This window comes from Halichoerus grypus, chromosome 12 (genome assembly GCF_964656455.1).
Source record: "Halichoerus grypus chromosome 12, mHalGry1.hap1.1, whole genome shotgun sequence".
In the NCBI taxonomy this organism is placed as follows: Eukaryota; Metazoa; Chordata; class Mammalia; order Carnivora; family Phocidae; genus Halichoerus; species Halichoerus grypus.
The window spans coordinates 74,475,844-74,501,502 of NC_135723.1; the positions used below are offsets into that span (position 1 = coordinate 74,475,844).

The following is a 25,659-nucleotide window of genomic DNA, read 5'->3' on the forward strand; positions in this document are numbered from 1 at the left end:
AAACATTTCATTTTTTTGTTAGTAAAAATAGCTACATTTCATGAACACGTATGTGCTAGGTACTGTGTGAATGCTTTACGTATATTATCCTACATAATCTTCAACAGTTAAAATTGGCAAGATGTGTATTTTTATTATTCTAACAGATGAGCAGGCTGAGGTTGAAGGAAATTAATTTATCCAGGGTCTCAGAGTGGAACAGTAGGGCTGGGATTCAAACAGTGGGTCAAAATGGCCGAGGGTGTATGAGAGCAGGGGAGGCAGGGAACCGTGATACTGTGTATTTCAGTCCCATCCCAGCATGCCTCAAGAGAGCCATGGTTACTTGTGGTATTTTTGTCCTATTCCAGCGTGTGTCTTATTGAGTCCAGGGAGTAGGCAACATTGAGACTCAAAATATATAGCTTGTCTTCCAAATAGGACTAATTTTATTCTCTGAACTCTTTACTGATAGATATTTTTAAAGTATCCATTCTGGGCTTTCAGCCTCTTTCATACCCAGTTGTACCAAAGCACTGTAAACATATAAAAATTGCTGTCTCTGGTTATCTTTTTTTTCATTTGTGTGGCTTGTTTTTTTATGTTTTTGTTGCAAGTCTAGAAAATATGTTTGTATTACATGTACACATACACATGCACATATATACATATATATATAGAGAGAGAAATAAAAATGACTTATTATAGAAAACTTGGAAAACACCAAAAAAGCACAAAAGAAATTAATCTCCTGTAAAATCAAATATTTAACCACCATTAACATTGTCTGTGACTTTACAGTGTTTTAATGCGCATATCTATTTTTTTTAGTTACCAAAATCATAATCTGTATGGTACCCTTACTTTTTCTTCATTTACTAATAGATCATGAACATTTTCTCATGCTAATATTCTTCCACTACCTGATTTTTTGGGAGGAACCTGATAGCCATCATCCAAATGTGCTAAAATTTACCTAAATGTGTTGAATTTACCTAAATTTAGCTAAGTGTGCTAAAATTAACCTGTATTTGCTTATTTTGTTTGTTCCCATTTTTTTCCCTAATGATTTCATATGACTTCTATTGTTGGTATTGTAAAAATCCAAAAAAAGTGGTATGAATTAATTCCTGGACATTAATGTCTATGTGAAGGTTAACTTTGGGATTATTTTCACTCAAATTATTAGAGAATTTTAAGACCTTAACAGAAGAGCATTGAACAGTCACCTGGGGTAGCCTCCTGACAGGTGAGCCAGCCTCTCTTAAATACGTCCATACTACTCAGCTCCTCTTTCTATGTTCTGACTTTGTATGTTCCTATGGACATAAGGAACTAGATTCTGACAAATAGATTTTGAAAGTTGCTTCCGAAACCTTTAGAAGCTGTACTTTAAGATCAATGTGATTTGAGAATCTGGAAGGAAGTTAGAGGCAGGGTAGCAGGCAAGATAGCACGGAATGCTGGCCTAGCTAATAGAAGCCAAATAATTATTACAGACAGGCAGAGAGTGTTCTCTGATTTGCAAGCTACAGTTATTCTAATTGATTTCTGCATACTTGTGGATAGGGATCTGCCCTCTTCCATTTATTTTTCTCTTGACAAGTAAGATGTGAAATGTTGTTCCATGCCTTTCTAATTTAAACATTGCACATGTTGAGAACTGATCTTGCCAGCCATTTTTAAGCCTGGCCAAAAACATAACAGATTGTTGTTATTAGCCTTCGTCATCTGGTTAGAGCCAACATTTTGTTTGGAACTATACCGGAGTATAAATCTCCTTTATAGGCATAACCTATTTCTGCCATCAAGCAAATTCAATGAGAAGGTAACTGAGTGTCCTTGGTGAGTTGCTCTGGTTAGCATCATGAGGCTGATTAGAGCAAGGATGCTCATTTTGAGAGACTTCTTAGGAAGCGAGATTCATGTTCTTGAGGATCTTATGATTCAGCTGAGGGAAAAGACGCACAAATAACTAATACAAGGCAATGTATGAAAAGTACACGTACACAAAGATCAGAGGCTGCTTAGAGGAAAAACAAAGCATTACCTCACGGCCTGATTTTAGGGCTGTGGACGATGATGTCCTTGAGGCCATATGCAGCACATTGAGCCTGCAAGCTGAGTAAACCATCTGTCTCACACACATGTGTACTATTTTCCAAGTATATTTAGATGCCCTGGTGGCCAGTGATGCTTTTAAATGAATTCCTGTTTTATTACATTTATTGTAGCTTTTTGCCATATTATGTATTTTCAGTCAATACTATAATAATAATTCCTACCATAGGTGTCTATAAAATTTTTTCATGTTAAAAATTATTTTAGTTACTTGAAGATTGGAAACTTCCATTGTCTACAGCAGTGCTTTCCCATAGAACTTTCTGTGCTAACAGAAATGTCTCTGCGTTGTCCAGTATAGTGGTCATTAACTACATGCCTCACTTGAGGACTTGAAATATGGCTGGTGGGACTGAGAAACTGAATTTTTTATTTTATTTGATTTTAATTGATTTAAATTCAGATAGTCACATGTGGTAGAGGTTACCATATTGGATAATGCAGATCTATTATATCTATTCTATTATAATTATAAAATTATATAGGTAATTTTCTACGCCCCATACACACAAGTTTTCTCTGCCCTGCCCCCTCTGTTTCAAGTCTACCCACAAATGTGGGCCTACCCACTTCTTCTCAGAGGCCCCTATTTCTGAAGGTTCCTTAGGCCAAGAGAAGAGTTCTCTTATAGATGCTTAATGAAATGACTTTGAAAGACTTTCCTAATCATAGAAATAAAAGGAATGGTAGTTTATACTTTTCTTTCAGCCACCATCTTATTCTCAGGGACTTGAAGAGGTTTCTGTATACCTGGGACACATGCACTAATGGTTTTCATATTTAGTTGTTTCAGAGTTCATACGGCATGTTCTTTCTTTAAAAATTGACTATTTGGTAGGCAGGGTAGCTATAAATAATTATTAGAAACTCAAAAATAAAGTCTTACTCTAGGGCTCTTATTAGGCAAGAAAATTTCCCTTTCCTTTGTTCTCCTGATGATTATTAAGAGTAACTGAATGATCTTTCTTCTCTTACTCTGAAACAATTAATACAGTTTATAGCACTTAACAGGTTATATGTCTTTCCCATGACTCATTGCCTTGGAGTCTTTTAAGATCATCATGGGTGGTGGCAACATAGAGTATAATCGCTTCGATTAAGGTAACAAGATCACGAGAGGATAGTCAAATATCTCTGAACGTAAAATTCACCCTTATATTTATATTATGGTTGCTATTCATTATAAATGTAGTGCCGGTTGGATTACTAGGTAACTCAAAATTGTAATTTTTCCCAAAAGGTTTTTGTTCTGCACTGTTTTAAAACAAGATGAAGGAGGAAGGCAGTGACTTGTAGAATTCAAAAAGGGATCTGACCAAAAAGTTCTTTTGGAACTCATCCTTGAGGAGTTCCCATTAGAGTAATCACCACCTTCATGGAATGGTCTGGGAAGAGGCCTTCCCATGGAGGTCTTTCTGTCGACGGAGGGCCCTCTATTCCCACGCTCCCCACCCCCTCACCACCAAGTGTGATGGCTATATCACTCTTCTCTGCTGCACTCTCGATAGGCTCTCTCACTTTTTTGAGGCCTGAGGCTTAGAGATTTTTTTCAGATACCAGACCCAGAGTGAGGAAAGTTTCATTTGCTGAACCAAGAGGCCAGAGTGTGTCCTCCTGGTTCCTGCTAAGCAAGTGCATCCCGATAGCGGATATGCCAACAGGAGAGGAAACTTAAAGGCACCTGCACGCAGTGTGCAAAGCACATAAAGCCACATGAGATAACAGAACACGGAGAGGTGTACCATGATCTCCATTCTGTGTAGCAGGATTCTTCCATTCTTCACCCTCTCATAAATTCCACTGATAGATAAATCTTCAGGCAATTGTTTCTGACATTAAAACTGTTGAACATCTCTTCTCCTAGCACTTCCTTCTGCTGTGTTTGTCCCATTTTAATTAAACACATCCCTCCATCATCCGCTAATCTCCATTTTAAAGGAGATGCATGGGTTGTTGTGATGGTGGTTGGTGGTGATGGTGTGTATGTATGTGTGGGTGAGGAGTGAAGCCCAGGGAGAAGCCAGCCAGCAAAAAGAAGTTAACGTTTGCAAATATAAAATACCACCCTAAATTTGCTTCCCTTTCTATTCAGTAGTAAACACCAAAGAATCCATTCTGGCTCTGTGCTCCCATCTCCTTCATAGAAGATAGGAATGAAGAGGCATAAGCTGAGGACCCTTCAGTCTTTGGGAAAGGATCTAAAAGAACAGTATAGTTTGGGGTCTGTACTGCTCCCCGCCCTGGGGTCTTCCTATGCTCAGGCTGCCACATCTCCTTCCTCCAGCATCTGAACAGCAAGGGGTGGCTCTTTTCACAGGACCAGGTCCTTCTCCTTGGTAAATCTGTATAGAAAAAAATAATGGGCAGCACTAGTCAGTCTCAAGTCTCTCTAGTATAGTAGGTTTAGTCTTATGACTTCTTAACCTTCCTGTGTCCATTTTATGTATTTTTGTTTTTGGTTACAAAATTATACCAACTTTATTGTGTCTTCTAAATTTTCCATTTTGCTGTTTGAGTCTATATATGTTTCGCTGATTAGAGTATCTTACCCTGAAAGCCTCTGATCTCCACTGTAGGAAAGTAGTAGAAGGCTAACTATTAGCAAGCTTTGGGTTGCTGGATATTTTAGTAATTGCCTTCAAATGTACTAACAAGGTTGCAGGTTTGATGAAATGCTTATGAGTGGTGGCTTTAGGGAAACCAACCTCTCTATTCTCAATATTGAATTCCAAATTACTATGTTTTAATGCATCTGTCTCCTGCCTTTTTTTATTTCAGTACCTCCTAGAAATGAAAAGCTTAATCCTCCCCCCAGAACATATCCTGAAGCGAGGGGACAGTGAAGCAATAGCGTATGCGTTCTTTCATCTGGCACACTGGAAGAGGGTGGAAGGGGCTTTGAATCTTTTGCATTGTACGTGGGAAGGCAGTAAGTAATTTTCTTTCTTTGAAACGTTTTTTTTTAAGAGCATGGAAAGATGCTAAAACTGTTTTTATCCTGAGTGTTCATGATGAATAATGATGATTTGCATATCTATAGCTCTTCTTCCCTGAAATGTTCCATCATGAGAGATGATGGTTAATTACTGAGACTCTTCAGTTCCCCAGTGGTGGTGGATGATACTGTGATGCCATCCCTATACCTCCAAAAAGCAAGTTTATGCAGTGGATGGGATGAATCTGGACTGTTTTGGCAGAGGAGCACTCTATAACTGGAAAACCTTCCTTGGGGACCTGGGCACCCTCTCAGCTTCATGGGAATCTTTGGCGTAGGACTTGGCCTCGTGCTAGGCTCTGATGACCACTTCTAGATGGCCTTTCTGGGAGGACTGGCTAAAGAGCCACAGTTATCCTCCACTGGAGCTAGGTTGGCCAAACAAATGAGCAGCAATTATACTTCAGAACAAGAGCAGTGACCACAGGACCCTAGTGTTGGGTGGCAGGTGTAGCATTTGTGTATTGATGGATAATGCCTGTTTGATGGATGTGGGGATAATCAGTCTGAGCATGTGCCAGGTACTATCCTTCTGTGTAAGGAGAGCAGACTTCAGTTGCGGGTGAGACATGCTCCCTGTCCTGGAGAAGCATCTTGTCTAGTTGGAAGGAGTAACCAGCATGCAGCAGCTGCTCAGTGATTTTTCCAAAGGGAGAGGTCAGTGGGGTGGAGCAGTCATGGGTGACTTTATGGGTCATAGGAGATTTGAACCAAGCCATGAAGAACTAGGACAGTGTCATAAGCAAGGACACTGTGCAAAGTGGTGGGGCTGTTTGGAAGAATGTAAATTGATGGAAAAGGCCCAAAACTACAGATTATTGGACAAAATGGGTGTAGACACACTGTTATTAGTTAAGCAAAACAAGTACAACATGTAGTGTGGGGTGTTTTTTTTCCCCTCTCATAGGGAAACAAAACAAGTATTAGTCTTCTGATAATTTTTTCTTAGTTCACTCCTACTCTGATCAGCTTCACAAAGGAATGTCTTTTTAATCCCTTTTACTCTGTTTATCTTTGCTGCTTCCATTTTCATTTTGATAATCTTCTGCTCTTCCCTTTTCCTGCCCTTCCCAAACCCAGCAGGAATCCAAATGGATGCAGGAAGGGGGGTGGGGGCAGCCAAATGGAATGGGGTAAAAGTAAGTTGACAGAGATGGGACTCAAGTTGCTTGCAAGTTTTTTGTTGAGTTTTGAAAATATTTCTTTAGAGAATTTCTAGTGAGTTTACTTAAATAATTTACTATTTATAACTTGAGGGGTGTTGACTTGGTTGATGCTTCCACCCCTACTCCATTCTGTATAATAAGCTACTCCAGGTGCCCTGGTCCTGTTTTGAGACAGCACATTGTACTCAGGGCATGTGTGGGCGCGTGTAAAGTCCCTGTTGGCTTGGTTTATTGTTGCATTTAAGGTGTTCTACCCAAAAAAGACAAAAGGAATTTTTATTTAAACATGAAAAAGAGATCGAAAAAGCCCAGCAAGATTGAACATGAGAGGCCTCACCTAGGGTTAATTGTGGAAAAAAATGACATGGATAGATTGGCTTACCAAATAAAGACATATTTATAGATTAGCATTTTGGAAACCTAACAAAAGAAGCTTACCAGTTGGATCTGATTGATAAGAAAGTTACAGTGATATAGAAAGGATCAAAATAGGGAGGCTAGAAGTTACAAAGACACAGTGTTAGGAATGGCATAACCATAAAAAAAAATCCCATGAGGAATAATTAGAAATTTTATTTGGAAATTAGTTACCCATATAATCAGATACCAATGGGGGGGGGGGAATGCTCTGGATCAACTGGGAAGAACAATGGGATTTGAACAAATATGAAGTGACTTAGTGAGCTCCAAAATCTACCAGGGTGGTAATGTTGGGGGAATATAATTAATTACCTCAGATTAGATGGGCAGAATGAAGAGAGGAGGTGAATTTTTAGACATAAACCAGTATAGCAAGACAGTCAGGGACCTCAAGGAAAGGGAAATTCTGCATTTGAAACTTACAGATAAATAGAGACCACTCCAAGGAAGTTATACTACTATTCAGTTTTTGGAAAGAAAGCTATACCTCAATTCTGGACAAGAATAGTGAGAGTGCTTCGTAGGCACTAAGTACCTTGGAGAGTGTGTGTATAAGTGGGTAATTTACCGAGGGTTTGCATGTCCATCATTTCATATACTCTTCCTGACAGCATTCTGATTTAGACAGTTGAGAGGTGGCCGCCTCAGTTGTTTAGGAGAGGAGGAGTCATTGAGACCAGCAGCTTGTTGCAAGTTTTGCAGCCACTGTTGGTAGAGCCAGGATGTAAACTCAAGTTCACTTTCTCTTCAGTCTTCTTTTCTATAATACCAGCTATTTAGACCTTTCCTGAATAGATTAAGCATAAGAAGATCGCTTATCTCTGAAACATTTGCTTGGAAGCCTTCAGTTTACACTACTACTTATAGGCTCAGGTGTATTTATTCCTCTTCTAGTGTTTAGAAAGTTAATCTTTCTATATGAAATTATATTTTTGATGGTGAATATTGACTTAAACATTTTAAATATAGAATGAGCCCGATTTTATAAAAAATCAAATAATTCTACATATAAACAAAGGAAAGAGACTGGAAATAAATATACCTTTAAGTGGATTTTAAGAGATTTTCTTTTTTTCCTTCATGTTTGTATTTTTCAAATTTTCTCAACAAGCATACAAATTTTTTCTTTTCTTTTTTTTTTTTAAGGTTTTTATTTATTTATTTGACAGAGAGAGAGACGGCGAGAGAGGGAATACAAGCAGGGGGAGTGAGAGGGGGAGAAGCAGGCTTCCCGCCGAGCAGGGAGCCCGATGTGGGGCTCGATCCCAGGACCCTGGGATCATGACCTGAGCCGAAGGCAGACGCTTAACGACTGAGCCACCCATGCGCCCCATGTACATATTTTTCTACAAGCACAAATATGTATGTGTATATCTCTATATACATATATTTATAAAAATGATGTTTCAGTACAAAGTTTTGGTCATTTTTAAAAGCAAAGCTATAAATCTCTCATGCAGTTTAGAAGAAAGAATGACCACTTTAACTTCAAACAATCACGTGCAATCTTTTGACATCACTTCTAGATCTGTGTCCATTCTAGGTTAAATTAAATGGAGGCATCTTAAATTGGAAGACTTGGATTACAATTCTGAGTTGGCTATTTATAGTGGTATTGACCTAACTTACCCAGTTTTTGAAAACTGTGAATCACAGATGATACTGAATGCCATTGCCCCACCCCAGATTGTCGGGCTTCAGGGCCCTTGCGTTGAGACAGCTACAGCGGGTGAAGGGCGCCTTCTCCCTTCAGAGGTCCCCTGGACATCCTGTGCCTGAGCGCAAGAGGCTGCACTTCCTCCAGTGCACCACGTGGTGGCGCCTTTTGACATTGCCAGCCTCATAGTTTAGGTTTTGTCCTTTATATCTTTTTTTGTTCGTTCTGAAATTTAAGGCCATTCCCCAACTCCCTTCCAGCTTCCCCTTTTCATTAGAAAGGAAATTCAGGGAGGAAAGTAACAGTACCTAATTTCACCAGTTCCCATGTTAAAAATGAGTATTCTTTTAGTTAATTGATCTTTCGGAGATTAAAAAACATTCTTCTGTCAAAAGTGTTGGTTTAGGAGTGGCGATAGAGATCTATTTTTCTTTGCTTTTTAATGAGTTTATTATGTTGGAGCGTTAGTCATCTTGTGGAATTAAGTGAGGTTCCCACCAATCAGGCTGAAATAACTCACATTTTTGATAAAACCCCAAAGTCCAGCTGATGCATGGCAGAGATTGTTTGGGTTTGAAACATATGGTGGTTAAAAAAAAAAAAAAAAAAAAACTTAGTCCTCAACCACAAATACATCAGCATTTCAAAGGTTTCTAAAATGTTTGATTCATCACTGTCCCAGCCCCTGAAATTGCACAATATGTTCCTCAAAGTCAAGATAATCAAGAAAGGGGAAAAGTTTTAATTACAAGATTAAAAAATACATTTCTTAGTTCATTATACAGCTGCCACCTTATCTGAATTACACTTATTTTAAACACTGTAGGTTCTGGTTATCCTCACACACACACACACACACACACACACACACACACACACACACATTACTGCAAGTATGAGTTGAATATACAAAACCTATATAAATGAGCAATCTCATTTGTACTGGGTCTATTTACAACAGTGTTGCGCCTTATGGGGCTCTATTTTAAATGGCACATCTTCTGTTATACCTATATTAAATACTGATGTGGCCTCATCTCCCTCCTACCTCGATCTTTTCAAGGCTCATTTTGGCTGTATTTATTTTATAAAGCAGGGTAGTCTGCTGACCGCAGCTGTGAACTTTAAGATTTAATTTTCTAGTTCTATATATCAGAAGACAAGTATGCCATGGGGTAAATCACTTAGCCTTTCTTTGTTTCCATTTTTTTCCTCTTGACCAAGTAAGACTCTTTATTTTCTTTTTGGAGTTTTTTCCCCAAAGAATTCACTAAATAATGTATAAGAGTTGAAGATGGTGTGTTTTAGGGGGACGAAGGCAGAGTATTTCCTTTGAGAGGAGAAAATGGCCCATTGTTGAAGCATAGGATGAAATTCTGATTCTAATTTATTCTCTTTGAACCCGATGGCAAATGTTCCTTGCTGTAAGATGTGGTCCTTGGGGCATTTCCACTAACCAGACCTTTCCTCCGAAGGACTGGCACCTTTTGGACTGCTACAGAGAGATTCCCCCACCCCTCACCCCATAGATCTAATGCTAAATTTTATAATTTGGGAGAAAGCAATGGTCTGCTAAAGTTCCTGGTCATAGCTAACTTACACTAAAAGCCAGGCTCCAGGTATTGTGTAGTGCCTCCCCACCTACTGCCCAGTAGGACCAGCTTGTCCCTTTCATTATTCCGCCGTGGTGACTGACCATAATTTGGATCCACTTGAGTTTTTAAAAGTTGTCTCTTCCTGATTGTGCATTAATTCATGTATTCCTTTATTCGGTGAACACATATTGAGTCCCTCCTTTGTACCAAGCATTATGTTGGAGATAAAAAGATGAATAGTACTCTGAAATGCTTTGAGATAAACATTAAAATGTGTGTGCATATACACGCACACATCTGTTCATATATACTCACATATATGTATATTAGCACACACATCTATATGATGTGTAGTGTGCATACAAGCAATGCTATCACGCAAGTAGGAACAGAGTGTTAGAGCGTTGAGGGTCGACAACAAGTTAGTGAATCTGCTATAATGCTCCAGAATTTCTCTTCAGAATTGGAATGGTAGATCATTGAACCAAGGGAAAGTGATTATCCCAAGACCACAGAACTAGATAGTGCAAGAGCGTGGATCAGCACCCCGGGCTTTTGACTTTAGAATTTTTTATTATGGTGCTCAAATGCCTCATGAAGGACAAATAGCACTTATGGCCAGTTACCTACTTTACAGTCAAAGGTGAAAATGTAAAATTTGTTTTGATGATAATTTTCTGTTCTATCGTTTGCACTTCTGGTTGTTTATAAACAAGCAGCATTTTTACTTAATAAGCAAGAGTAGGACCTGATCGAGAAAGTAGGAACTGTGGGTTTAGTAGAATGGGAATATAAGGAGAAAACTAACTTTTATTGAGCCATCAGGCCCCGTGTTTAACACCTTAACATCTGCCACACTAGTTCCTTTAAGCTTCTCAGGGTCTGTAGTATTCTCATTTTTACAGACAAAGAGATGGGACACAGACTAATGACCCATCCAGTCATACAGTTTTTAGCTTGGTCAAGTTCAGCTCATTGTTAGCTGTCACCTCCACTGCTCCTCCATTAGATACACACAGCACAGAGGTGCTATGGCAGGGAAATCTTCCACACAGATTTTCATGATTATTGGATCATCCGTCTCCTGCAGTAGGCCGTGAGCTCCGTCAGTGCAGGGACAATGTGTGGCTGTGCCTGGTGCATGAGGAAGGCACTCGCATTTTGATGAGGTGGAGCTGGGATTCAAATGCAGTTCTTGCTATTACAAGTAATCTATCTATGTAAAGTTCTCTGAGATCCTCTTTGAAAAGGCAACATAGACAAAATATCAAATATTATCTTCTATCCTTGTCTATATAGTGGGTAGGCTGAGAGGTCATTAGAAATCACTGGGAAAGTAGGGAATTAGTTTGTTCCTGTATCCATCCTTCTGTCTCTTCTTTGATTCTCTTGATTTTTTTCTCCAGTGTTAGTTTAGGGTCTCTGGTGAGCCCAGCACTGACAGGTGTGGAGCCTAGAAAACGTGTCTGGTCAGGGAAAGGAGATGGCAGTGCAGTGCCTCAGACTTCACTGTGGGGGTCCTCTGTGGTCATAACTGACTCCCAGTTTCATTTTGCCCCTTCCTCAGCGGTACAGCAGAAGTCAAGGTAAGGGAGGTGACGGCACACAGAGGAAAATGCAGAAACGCCGTTCGTGTCCCATGCATTCACTCGGAGCGGCCCAGCTTTTTTGTTTTGTTTTTAACCAAGTGCATGTATATTTTTAATTCTTCTGAAATGTATGTTTTTCCAGACAAAGATTTTTAGGAGGTCTGTAGTCATTCATGAAATAGATGAAATTCATAAAACAGATGCCCTTTTTCCCCTTCTCATTTGCACCATCAAACCCATGTGTTACTACTTGCGCTTGCAAAATTTCTGGACATTCAGCTAAAGCCATGAGGTTCTTGTGGAGCAGCTACATGTCTTTTCAGTGAGAGGGATCAGGAGGTGGGAGGTGAAGCTGGCAAGGTTTCGGCAGTGTTCTTCCTGTTCCCTCCAGCCCTCCACCGCTTATCTCCCCCTCTGCTGGACCCTGCACAGCAGGGTGGGTAAAGGATAGAATTGCAAACAGAAATTGCATTTGCTTTTGTTTAGTGAAGCCAAAAAGCTTAATCTTATTTTATGAACTCAATGTAAATGACAGCTGACATGAGAAAGAGATTTTAAGAGCACCATAAGCATCTTTTTACAGTCATGGAGGTTGCCATGGGGGGCCGGGGGAGGACAGTGCAGGAAGACTGTGTGTGTGTGTGTGTGTGTGTGTGTGTGTGTGTGTGTGTGTGTGTAAGTTGTATATAATCACTGTCTCCACCCTCTCCAGAAAGACCAGAACTGATTAGAAGAAAAAGACTAACTTGATGCACGGAATTCTGTATGCATGCCAAATACTGCTGCAAAAAAGATTTGGCATCTGAGTGAAAAGACACCAACCGACCATTAGATTTCTATGGTTGAACACTCTTAAGATCTTACTCTCCTATATTTCATTTAAAAAATTGCTCCCTGAAGTGCAAATTGACTTCAATTCTGAATAAAATTTAGCATTCAAATTTATAGCCACTTTGAAAACTGAGGGTTTATTTCGATCATGTGAACCTGAACAGATTCTTAATTACAGCAGCCCTGTTGCACATAGGGAATCTGGGTTAAAAACAAAACAAAACAAAACTTCCACGTAGGTTTTTCCACATTTCTGGGATGCTTTCATAGCAGCCTTCATTTATGGGAAATGGTATTAAAATCCTGCCATATTGCAGTTTAAATTTAAACACACTGCTTCCCAGAAGAGATTTTAGTGTATCCTATAAAGACACTAAAAAGGGTTTTGGGGTTTTTTTTGTTATGTAATTTTTTTTCCTTGTCTTGCAAACCTATCGAGAGAAACTGGTTCCTTCCGTGATCTATGTGCGTTAACAACCTGTGCCGAGAGCATCCCTTGCTCTTGTTGCAGCGGGCAAAAGTCATCTTTGTTTGCATGAAAGAAAAGTCTGATTGAACTAGGGTGAGCCTTTCATTTTAAGAAGAGTTAAAGTCTGGGGTGTTTTTAATGTTTTAATCTCTGTTTAAGAGGTTTCTGTTACAAGAGGAAAATTGATAACATTTTTACCTCAGCAAACTGCCAGCAAACTGGCTCTGCTCTAATCCCACGTTGATAGTGATTTATATTCTCCATGGCAATGTGCTCTAACGTCAGAGTGAGACCACTGTGCTGTGGACGGACTGCATTCCAAATGCTGGAATCACATACATAATGTTTTTACTTTTAAATAATATTCAGACACCAGAATAAATACCATATGTGCACTGATGCTGGTTACAATGGAACCTTGTCATGTCTTGTGAGGGAGAACATTCTTTGTTTCTGATTCCTGTTTGAAATAAGTATGCAAAAGATAAATATGTGCATTGACGGCATTTTGAGAAGGCGTAGGTAATTACCCAGCTGAGGATGTAGCTCTGATTCCTTGAAATACAGCATTTAAGACTAAAGAGACTGTTGTGTGCGCCCCCCCCAACCCCTCTTTGACACACACGAAGGCAAGGATCGTTACCTGATGTTGCCAGTGTAGGGTGCAGTTTTTATATTTTCTATCCACAGCGGGCTGTAGTTACAGGACATCTGTTGAAGAAAAATTACTTCGTGAGCACTGTGTTCATAGCAACAGTGAGACTAACATGCTCATGACATCGTAACAGGGGGAGTAACACATGTGATAATGGAGAGGGATGGATTGATTGGAAAACCATAATTCAGTGTGAGACCTAATGTTATCTGAAGCCACAAAAGCAGAATTTAGGTGGCCTGACATCATCAAAACACAGATAATCAATCTCTCCAGATCCATTTTTCCCCCCACATGATATTGAAGGTTGGAAAGTTTCATATAAAGTTTAGAAATACCTCCCGAGTCCTGCATTTTTAGATTTTTGTTTTTGTCCATCTTGGTTGGAATTCTCATCCACCTAGACATATTTTTTAAATAGACATGGCAGAATGCCTTTCATATTTGTACATCTGTAACAGGCTTCAACAAGTCAGTCCACATTTGCTTCTTGGGGAAGCATTTCAATCCAGGTTTGTGTTCTTACCATCAGTTGAGCTATATTGAATTTCTGCTCATGACATTTTAATAATACTTTATAGATGAGGAAATCCTGGGCATTGAACTGATGGCTTCCCTCCTCCTCTGCACCCCATCCCCACCCAGTTTTGTGAGGTTTGCCCAGAATATATAGTGTGAGATTAACGTGTGAGTCATACATCATAACGCATCTCCGACAGTTTATCTGCACATAACTCAGAGTTTGGGTAACTCTTGCATCCTTTCTGGGAGTTCCTTGCAGAACTGTTTACCATTATAAAAATGCTCTCAAGCCTGTTTTTGAAACTGAGAAGTTATGAGACAAATATTGAACCTCTAACATATTGTCTCTCATTTTCAGCTTTTCGGATGATCCCTTATCCCTTGGAAAAGGGGCATCTGTTTTATCCTTACCCAATCTGTACAGAAACAGCAGATCGAGAGCTGCTTCCGTGTAAGTCTCACTTCTGTATTCCTCTCTTTGTGCCTGAACGTGGGGATGGGAAGAGGTGGGAATGATAAATGTTTGTAATGTTCCTTGTCTTTTATTACTCTTCTCCCAAACCCTGTCCTTGTTTGCTAGCATGTGCATTAAAGTGAGTTATGTAGTGGGTCTGGCATCCTGCTCCTCCAGGTCTCTGCAGATTCCTCACAGGGAAAGACCTCCAAGCCCTGAAATTTAGATGAAGAGGCACCGTGCGCTGGTTGGCCTGAGCACAGAGACCACTAGTTTGGGGTGGATGTTCGAGGGCTGGTCCACTGTGCGTGGTTCTGCCTGAGTTGCCCAGCTGCTCGGATGTGCTCCGCACAGACTGGAGTGTGAAGCGGAAGTGCTGACGCCAGAGGGGCTGCAGATGAGTCAAGGATGGGAGGGCAGCGCCAGGACAGGGGCGTCATTGCCAGAGGCAGAGGTGTGGGGCCGGGTGGGCGTGCTCTCAGCGGTGGCCGGAGGGGTTTCCCAGGAGCCTCTCGTGGTCGCACGTCATGAGCTGGGGTGGCATGAGCAGAGCACACGTGCAGCCTCAGCACTGTATGCGGCAGAAAGAGGGGGAGCCCTGCCCTCGAGAACCTGATGAGCTAGCAGTCTGATGGCCCATGCCACGCGTGCAAAGTATGATTCGGTTTGCTGTAATACAACATTGTTTTGACAAGTCCTGCTAAGTAGCTATTATCAAATCATACTGTATGCAGGGATCATGTCCAGGCTCTTCATGTGGCCCTGACTTAGGACATATTTTTCTCTCTCAGATAATAAGCTCCAAAATTTGGCTAGTCTCTCTTCCTTGTCCTCTCTCCCGCCACCTCCTCTCTTTGACCGGCCCCAGTTAAATCCTGTCTCGTAGCCCCAAGGGATAGGGTAAGTCTGGAGCCCTGGGTGCATAGTAAATCGTCCAGTGCCAACATTATTGAGCCTGTCCTGTCTCCAGCGTGGTGGGATCTGGGTGCGGCACGAATTGCTGTCTCAGATTGAAGCAGCAGGAGGTCGCTCCCTTGTTTCCTCGCTAGCCAGAGGCCATGTCCTATTTGTTACTTAGGGGTCTGGGAGAGTTCAGGGATGTGTTGTTGCTCCTTGCCTGAGTTTTATTGTGAAAAAGGGTCTGGTGCCTCACTGCGTTAGATTTGATTTCAGAAGTTCCTGTTATGGGCCCGCACTTTACCTTTGGACTCCCGCTTCAAGGAGATCCTTGTTAAAATTTCTGTTTCTGGTAAGAAAGGCAGTTTTCTGAAAAGCACAGTTTTAAAATGTTTTAATTGAGTCCAATTAAGTTTCCATGGGAATAGATTCACTTTTAGAACAAGATTACAGCTCTTAAAAGAAACTTTATAGGAATAATCTTTATGAACCCGAAGTTGAAAATTATGACTCTCATTTATTTAATTGAATGCAGTGGTCCAAAATCTGATCTCCCCTCACAATCTTTCGGGGGTTGGGCGTTGACAGCGAGGATGGCGTGGATACCAAGAGGGCCGACTGTTTGGAATGCTCCCCACATTTTGCACATTCAGAGTCCCCTCGTCGGACATTAGGGCCAGAGTGTGCCTCCACCCTTCCTTCGAATCCCAGCAGGTAGCCGCCCGGATTCACGTGTGCGGGCTTGTCTCTGCTTTGTCCCTCCCTGCCCCTCTGCCCTCAATCTCAGGCCCAGCCAATTATTGTTTAGGGCTGTAAATAATGGGAGCTGAACAGTCGAGGAAAGGCCTTTAGATCTGGATTTCCACTTGGACCCTTTCGGTTCGAGAGGCAGTTTCACAGTCTCTCCGCACGGGCCAGCCCCAGCTCCCCTGGTAAGCACCCCACCCCCCGGGGGGTGGGGGGGCTCACAGCCAGCCAGCAAGCAGCAAGCGGGGAGTCCGCTCTCTTGGCATTGGTGCCACCTGCTTTTTGGTTTCCCTAAGCCCAGCAGTTGAAACTTTAAAGTTATGAAAGGTGTTCTGAAGAGCACCAGTTATTTATTTTTCTGGTGATTGTGAGATTGTTGGAAGTATGTTTATCATCAAGAGTCTCCCACAGTGGTGCCAGATGACCCCCGCAGCCTTGATCTCCAACCTTTGCAGGTTGAATTGGCCAGCATGTGAGGTCCTTGCTGAATGTCTATCAGGGTGGCTCCCTCCACCGACATACTTGGAGTGGGCCAGGAAAAAATACAAGATAAACAAATATCACCTCATTATAATGATTAAAAAATTACAGGAAGGTCAAAATCTAGAGAAAGGATTTTTTCCCCCCAGTATATTTAATTCTGGATTTTCTGGGTTTTGCACTGTGAACACGTATTTTATAATGTGAATAAGGTTTTGTTTTATTTGTGTTTCCTTTTGAGAAAGCAGGACTATATATTAGGCAGAGATGGTGTTACTGTTCCCCCACAGATGTGCGACATCCTCAGATCAGCCCTATCGTGCTTCCCCCGTGGGGCACTAAAGCTCGACCGTGGCCTCGGGAGAAGCAGATAGGCAAGCCAGAGGCCGGCTCAGAGGGTGGCGCTGGTTCATTCAGGTGCCCTGCCCTTTGTGTTCCCTAGAGGCTTCAGTCACAGCTCTGCAGAGACCGTCCCACAGACAGAAATGCCCTGAGAACGCATTTCACTCTGACACTCCTATTTCCCTCTGGATCTTCTCCACAGCTTTCCATGAAGTCTCAGTTTACCCAAAGAAGGAGCTTCCCTTCTTCATTCTCTTTACTGCTGGATTGTGTTCCTTCACAGCCATGCTGGCCCTCCTGACACATCAGTTCCCGGAACTTATGGGGGTCTTCGCAAAAGCTGTGAGTATTTGCCAAGAGGAAGCCTGAGGCCAGGGGCCAGGGAAGCCAAGGGAAGCAGCGGGAGAGAAACGAAGGAGTGTCGTGTAGGAAAGGATATGCCTGTATTGATCATTTGCTCACTGTTTAATTTTCGTCTTCATCGGTGGAATCCAAAAGTTGAAGGCCAGTGAGAAAGTGTAGGTAGTTTGTTAATGCATGCCTTGCCTCATTTCACACACAAAAAATCCCAGATTTCAAACAGGTATGAAGTCTGAAAGTATTAAATAAATAATTAAGGGAATCCTAGCAAATGAAAAATGTGTGGGAAATTGCTCCATTTTCTGTAAGTTGAACGACATTATTTCTAATCTTCAGATATTGTGGGTCTTTCCTTTAATAAAGACAAGATTTACATTTTCAGAGATTTAAATAAAAAATATTTTCATGGCTTCAAACTTTTGGCTTGTTTGGGGAATGAGCTGAGAGGTTGTGGAGGGCTTGTAGTGAACAAGTAGATTAAGAACTTGTGTTAAGTATACGGACATGACATTTAGAATATGGAAATCCAGTGAGAGCCTTTCAGGAGGGTTGAGGAATGGAGCTTTAATAAGAAAAGCCGTCTGCATTAACAATTGACAAGCAAGAACCGCTGTTTCCTGGTTGAAAACCAACCGTTTTCACCCGCACGTGCAGGGAGGGTGAGCTTACTGATTTTGCCATTTGCCACAGATGAGTTTCAAACAGAAGGAATAAGGAAAAGAGTGTCAGTTGTTTCCCTGGAACTCCATTCTGATTTCAAGGCAAGTGGAGTCAGAAAGGATGATTTCTAACTTGGCTGGGTTGATTTAATCCCTTTCCAGATGATTGACATTTTCTGCTCGGCAGAGCTCAGGGACTGGAATTGCCAGAGTATTTTCATGCGTGTTGAAGATGAACTGGAAATCCCACCGGCACCTCAATCTCAACATTTCCAAAACTGAACTCATCACCCTCCTTTCCCACCACCAAAACCACTCCTCCTGTATTCCTGACCTCCGCCCATGGCACTGCCATCCGCCCGGTTACTCAAGCCAGAAACGCAGCAGCCCTCCTGAGCTCCTCTCTCTCACTCCCCACATCCTACCTGTCTCGGCCTCCACAGCGTGTTGGGTCTAACCTCCTAAGCCACTGGGCGTTCAGTAAATGTAATTCACCCCTTCTTCCCCGCCTTCCCTCCCCATGGCCTCCTTCTCTTCATTTAGGTCTTTTTTCTTGCTTGGACTCCTCTGCAAGAGTCTTAACTGGTCTCCTGGCTTCCAGGTTCATCCCCTGCCAGGCTTTCTCTCATACTGACACAAGAATGATCTTTCCAAATTGCAAGTCTGAGCATGTCACTTCCCTGCTTGAATTTCTCCAGAGGTTTCCCACAGACTTCAGGATAAAGTCTCAGCTCCTTAGCATGGTATGCAAGGCCCTTCATGATCTGGCCTTGCTTGCCTCTGCAGCCTCATCTCTCCCAACTCTTGCACAGACACTGCTCTTAGGCCATAGTGAATTACTCACCACTCCCAGATGCATAGGCTCTTGTACACCCCAGTGCCTTTGCACGTGCTGTTTGCTGTGCATGGAATGCCCTTCCCCGTCACCACCCCAGCTTGTCCACTCTACTAACTCCTCTTCCTTCTTTTATACTCAGCTTTCTTTCTGAGTTTCTCCTAAGCTGAGTTAGAGGTCTCTCCTCTGTGATTCCACAGTATTCCATGAATACCAACATTATCACATTTATTGTACTATATTATAATTGTTGAAAACTTGTCTGTCCCCCTTTTAGAATGTGAGCTCCTTGAGAGCAGGACTGTGTCTTCCTCATCTCTGTATCCCCAAAGCTTTGCACAGCACCTTGCACATAGTAGGTTTTCAATAAATGATTATTAAATAAATAAATGGTAGTGGTTTCTGCAGAAAGAATCAATGTAAAAATCAGGTACAGTTTAGCATTTCTCCTCCTCTTTTGTAATTATAGTCATGGACTCTTAGAGTTGAAAAGGACCTTAAACAAATTGCCTTCAGCAGTAATGTGATGGAGGTCATCTAGACTCTTCTTGAATACTCTCAATGATGGGGAACTCACCTACTTAACATCAAAGCCCATTTCATTGTCCACTCTACTTCTTGCTTGGACTCCTCTGCAAGAGTCTTAACTGGTCTCCTGGCTCAGACGTCTTCTTTACACAATAAAATCTGCCTCTCTCTAATATGCACCTGTTGTTCCTGTTCTGCCCTCCAAAACTATACTCAACAAGTCTCCTCCTTCTTGTAAATTCTTATGACAACTAATATATTCATGGCCACCTCTAACCTCTGACTATTGGTAGAACATCTCAAATTTCCTTAAGTCTTCTGTACATACCGTGATTTTTAAACCCAGGATGCTCTCTAGTTTATGGACCTCTACTATTCATTATTATACCCCCAAGCCAACCTCTGAGTAAAAATAGTTGCCAAAATTCTGAATAGATTAGAGTTTAACTTAGTAAAATTTAAAACAGGAATATATTTATAACATTAGGCAATTATTCTTCCTCCTTTAAGTGTTCCTCTCTTAAACATTTTTTAAAGCATTTTTGTCCAAGTATGTCATTTTTCCAGTATTCTTCATTAAACAAGCAATTAACACTTGGTGGGAGTTTCAGATCAGAACAGACCTTTACATAAAATTCATTTGGCCCCACCACCAGAAATTCAGAATCTTGAGTGTTAGCACCCAGAAATCTGTGTTTTTAACAAGGATTCCAGCAGGTTCTGAGGATAGGGGTTGAGGACTGTATGTGCTGCTAAGGACCTGGTCTGGAGCAAGCCGAGTGTTTGAGCGGCCGCTTGCCGGAACGGGGCGCACTGCCGGAGCTGTTGAGGCGAACACTTTCTAGGCATCAGAGGTTTCCCCCTGGCTGCACCTTGGAATGCTCTTAGGGGGCCTCCGAGTGACTGGTGGCTGCCCCCCTTCCCCCTTGGGGGATTCTGACTTCCGCGGCCTGGGGTGCAGCCTGGGCATCCGAGTTTTCAGGCGATTCAGGTGTGCCAGGGCTGCGACCACCACATTGAATGGAAGGACGAATTGCCCGATTGGGTCTTCTCTCGGAAAGGCTCCACTGCCTCCAGAATTTCAGAGCGATGTGTCCATTAGGGATCATGTCATGTTTCCAAAGCTTTGGTTTTGAGTCTAGATCAGCTGATTGAATAAAATAATCAATTTGCCTTACGGCCCTCATTGCTTCTACTCTGCCAGGGTGTGGTTGTTTGGTCAGCTACTCATAATTTCCAAATATAGTTTAGATAAATTTGCTTTTAAACCTCTGTCTGGAAGATCACATTCATCTTGCCCTTCCTGAAGGTTTAACAGTTTTCAAAATGTCTAGAGAGCCTTCGTGGGGAAGGAAGATGGATGGCCTGAAGGAGACAGGCCCCATCCCTCTCCTGCCCACCCTGTCCCCAGAGTCTTCCCCAAGTTTTCACCCCTGTCACTGCCGCAGGCCTTTCGAGAAGCCCCCTGCAGGTTATCACCGCCACCCCATAGGCTGCCCACAGCCATTTGCAGCTTGTGAAAATGACTTTCTCAGGCCTCGCGGAGATAATGTCCCTGGGATAATGACTCGTAGGAGATGCAGAGAGATTGCACTGCCACCCCCCAGGCTGCATGCAGCTTGGGAACTCTCCAGTCTGTTTATATGTTGATACGCAGCCAGTAAGGAAGCCCACAGCTAAGCGTGAGCCACTGGAGAATAGTAAAATGAGCAGCTTCAACTGGCTTCTCCCCCCCACTAATCTAATCTACCTCCATGACTTAAGACTAACTCTTCCTCGAATGTTTGGCTACCAAGATAAGGTTGCTCATATAAAGAAGTTATCGTTTCAAACCCAGCCCCTCGCAGAATGTGGGAAGGTCAGCATTCTGACCCCGTCAGCTTTGAAGGGCTCTGTCTTTCCTCCTCTGATCTCTCTCCTTCACGGAGACTGAGCCCCCTGACTTCTGACTCTCGTCTTCACTTATAGGCCTTGACCTCTTTGAAGTCTGATATTGATTACAGTGAAATGTCAATTGTCTGATTGCAATAGGGCACCTGGAACTTATTCAGATAAGCAGAGGCATTTTGAATGTTAACGAAGCATGTTGGAAGCCATGACCTTCTCCTAAATAATGGTGTTTCAGGAAAAGGAGGACCAGGCGATTGAAGTGTCACTCTCTCTTTTTTATTAGTCCAGTTGCCTTTTCTCACCCTAAGACACTGATTGAATCACGGTGCGTCTTGGACCGTGTATCTCTGCCCTCTGGACAGAAGTTGTGGACATTGAGATAGATGAGCTGTTCCTGGGCTGCCTGGTCTTGCTCATTCAGACTTCACTTTTCAGGCAATAAATTTCCCAGGTCTGTGAGTGAAACTGCTGTTTCTCTGTGCATTGGTTGAGTCTCCGGCCCAAAAGTATTGACTGATTTTCAAACATGCAAAGAAGTATAAATGAACATCCTAAGCAAGGCACATTCCACCAAACATTTTTTTTTTTTTTTTAATACCTTCTGATGAAAGCCACTAACCTTTATCTGGTTACTAAATGAGAGGGCTTATGGGCTTCAGATGCCTCCTTGCATTGTCTGCTTCTTCCCTGTGGGTGAGGGATGAGGAAGAGGATGCAGGGAGGGGTGCTAAGGAGGAAGGTAGCTTACTAATAAAAGGTGCATATCTCAACTCGGGTGCTGCAAGAGAATTAGGATCTTTAGGAAAAGTTTCTGGGGATTCTTTTCTCAATTCTCCCAAGGATAAAACACTCTAGATGTGAGGGAGAACAGTACATCGTCGCATTTATTGGAGGTGTTAGGACTTCCTTCCTTTGTGGAACCTTATTGAGAAGTGCACGTGAAGTCCAAGGAGGCAGGGCCCGCTGTGACTTGTTGGGCAGTATGGGAAGAGGGGCAACTGCAGACATCAAACAGGGCTAGAGATTCCCCTCTTGATTTTCAGAGGCCTCGCTTTTGTTCTTTTTATGCAAGTCAGGTCAGTGCCCAAAACAAAGCAAACAAACAGGCCTTATTTTGAACCAACTTTGTAACGACCTCTCCATTCATTCTGCTTCCCAAGTTGAGGCTCCCTGATGTCCCCACATGTAGTGAATGAAATTGCACAGAATACAGACTTGGAGCGATGCCTTTCATCTAACTGCAGGGGCTCAGGCTAATTCGGTCGTTCCTTACCCACTCCATCACGACTGCGATGGTTCTGAATCTGTTTTAGGTCAAGTCTTTAGGATATAATAACTCCACCAGCAATATCGCCTTGTTCAGTGAGCCCAATCTGACAACCCCTGTCAGAATCTCTGATTTATCCAGACTACTATAGCACCTAGCTTCTCTTTATAGAACTAGGCAAATGCTGTGTTTTATGGAGCCTTGGTAGTCTCTGATTACAAACAAACAAAATCTCATAACTAGGATTTTAATAAACAAATAAGCAATCTTCTCACAACTAGGATTTTACAAACTTTCTCAATAAGCAGCTTGGGCAGTAATTATTCATTTCTGGGCGATAGGGTGAGCATCCAATGTGGTTCTGTGCACACAACAAAGGACAATTTCAGGTTACCAGAAATTGACACATATCTAACACCCACTTGACGAAAGAGCCATCCACATTTGCTCAAGTACTAACATGGCTGCCTACTTCTTAACTCCAAACCCAACTTGGCCTTCAGGGCCCTCCCCAGAGTTCTTCTGGTCACTTTTGAACTATTAACTATTCCAGCTAAGCTGAATTACTTACTGCCTTCTGATCATACCAGTTACTTTCCCATTTCTCTTCCAGCTGTTTATTGAGCCTGGAGGGCTCACCTCCTCATATTTCTTTCCTTCCCATCCTTACCCCATCTGTATGTTTTGATATCCCAACCATCCATTGTGGTCTATTTCACTTGCCTCATTTTAAGTTTTTCTTGCTCCTTTCAACAGAATGGATTCTCTCCCTTTTCTGAGCCCTCCTGGTGCTTTCTTTGGGCTTTTATCTTCCATTCTATGATGGTCTATCTGGTATCATTACTTCGCTGTGTGGAGGCCTTAGTGGCCACCTATCCCTTCCCCTTGACCCCGGGCTTTGAGCTTCCTGACAATGGGAGTTTTGTCCTAGACTCCTTTATATCTCATCCAACACTTAGGTGCCTTACAGAGTAAATATATTTAATTTATGTAAAAGATACAACATGGGGAAGGATTCCAAATATTATACTATCTTGAGTTTCCTTACACTAATGTCACACTTATTGGTCCAGCTATAATGTGTTGCAGATCTTACAATTAGTATTCTACTGGTTCTTTTTTTTTTTTTAAGGTTTTTATTTATTTGTTTGACAGAGCACGCACACGGATGAGCAGGGGGAGGGGCAGAGGGAGAAGGAGAAGCAGGTTCCTCACTGAGCAGGGAGCCCCATGCAGGACTCCATCCCAGAACCCCGGGATCATGACCTGAGCTGAAGGCAGATGCTCAACCGACTGAGCCACCCAGGCGCCCCAGTATTCTACTGGTACTTAAAAACAACAAAGAAGGAAAGATGCTGAGGTCAAGTGAATTTTGAAACTTGCCTAGCATACCCCTTGAAGATCTGAAATCCACAGAACATACGGAGGAACCTCTCTTAACTTCATTAAATATACTATTACTTTGACCTCAGAACCATGCCCCCCCCTCCACCTATGTATTTACATACTACACTATACTCCTCTGGGAAATTCTTGGTGGTGTAGACAATGTTTTGTTGAGAACAAGGGATTAGGACAAGACTCCATAGTGTAAGGACCAGGTATGGAACCCTTGCTAGCAAGATAATACCTTGGTTCTGAACTAACAGAGAGCAAGGAAACCACCCAAACATCTCTCTCTCATGTGGAGCTCTGTTAGGGGACCTCTTCTGCCAGATGCTGGATGATTTGTGGAATGAAGCTAATTCTTCACGAGAACATAATCAGAACAAATTTGAGATGATGTTAAATGAGTCTCAGGTGAGGTACTTGGCTTTCTTAAAAGGCACAGTTAATGAGCATTTTTCTCTACATGAGAAGCAGAAAGGAGTTTAGAAACCAAATGAAAGAGATCCCAAAGATCTCCTCAGAGCAGCCCTTCTTCAACAAGGACATGCTATCCACGGACTGGCCAGTTTGCTGTCCTCCCCTGGGCTCCCATGATGCACTCCACTAAGCAGGTAGTTCAGACATGAGCATGGGCGACAGAGGCGTTTGGGACACAATAGAATCCCAAAGCAATTCACAACCATATAACAAACTTGACTTTTTAAAATTGCCTTTTCCCCTTAAAGTGAGTTCTGTACCCAGCTAGGCAGGCAGGTGGTCTGAAGTGTCACAATTTTTTAGCTCTTCTGCCTACTTGTCACCCAACTGTCAGTCCCTTTTGATGGCACTAGTCATCTGCATGCACAGCCAGGATATGCTGAAGACGGATCTGAAGGCCTGGGCACCGTGGGCCTGCTGTCAGGAATGAAGGGGGCAGTGTGCAGCCCCTTCTCCCGCTTATCTATCACAGCTGGGGGGCGGGGGCTGGAATGCAGGTGTGATCATCAACCTGTTTCCTCTAACATAAATACAGAATTGTAGCCTTTGAGACTTTTATAATGCCAAGACTTATAGGTTGGAAAGGTTCGTTCTGTAGTCTTGAAAGATCTCTCCTGACTCTGTGCCTCTCTGTTTCTTTGCAGTTCCTCAGCACTTTGTTTGCCCCCTTAAACTTTGTCATGGAGAAAGTGGAAAGCATCCTTCCATCCAGCCTGTGGCACCAGCTGACGCGGATCTAGGGAAGCCCACCTGTCCTTCCACTCCCCTCACCCAGTGGGCTGCCACCATCTCTTCGTGCCAACTCCTCGTGGACTGCAAGAAAGCATGACTCTGAAAAAGGGAAGCCATTCCGAGATTTTAAATTGTTTATGGACCGTCTGTTCCATATTAAAAGCTGTTTTTGTTGTACAAAATTCATTGATGTTCAGTTCTATTATATTTTGCCTTCAGAAAAGAAAAAAAAATCAAAAATAAACTTTTGTGTATTGCAGCAACCAGTGTGTCTTCTTATGTCTCCCAACCTTAAAAGTGTGGGTGTCCCAAATAAATCTGTGGGTTTACATTTAATTTATTAAGGACCCAGATCTTCTGAATGTCCCACAGTGGTTTTCTTTGCTGACGGAACTCATCTCAGCAGGCCCTTTGGACCCCTACAGTCAGTGGCTTGGAAAATAGAATGTCTTTGGCTCAAAAGTACCACCTTTTTCAGCCCCAAACTGTTGGTCCTTGTAGGCCAAATGCACAGAAAGAGCTTTCCACAAAGAAGGACAGGAGGCATGAATGAAACAAAATGTATATGCCGTGACAAGTTGTTCCAGTTCAGAGATTCTACTC

The 25,659-nt window shown here is 42.3% G+C and overlaps 1 protein-coding gene across 8 annotated transcripts in view; it reads left to right on the plus strand.

The window, feature by feature from the left end:
• Window positions 1-25,319, plus strand: part of ST7 (suppression of tumorigenicity 7) — a 233,750-nt gene extending 208,431 nt beyond the window's left edge. For 3 of the 8 annotated variants that reach the window (XM_036077126.2, XM_036077128.2, XM_036077130.2), the window contains 4 exons: window positions 4,879-5,029; window positions 14,358-14,450; window positions 17,122-17,261; window positions 18,101-19,163. In XM_036077126.2, the coding sequence (XP_035933019.1) occupies window positions 4,879-5,029; window positions 14,358-14,450; window positions 17,122-17,261; window positions 18,101-18,220 (504 nt within the window). In that variant the 3' untranslated portion in view covers window positions 18,221-19,163. Of the gene's footprint in view, window positions 1-4,878; window positions 5,030-14,357; window positions 14,451-17,121; window positions 17,262-18,100; window positions 19,164-24,968 lie in introns of those variants that run through there. The other 5 variants (XM_036077127.2, XM_036077129.2, XM_078059492.1 and 2 more) reach the window with 3 other exon arrangements.
• The last annotated feature ends 340 nt before the right edge of the window (window positions 25,320-25,659 follow it).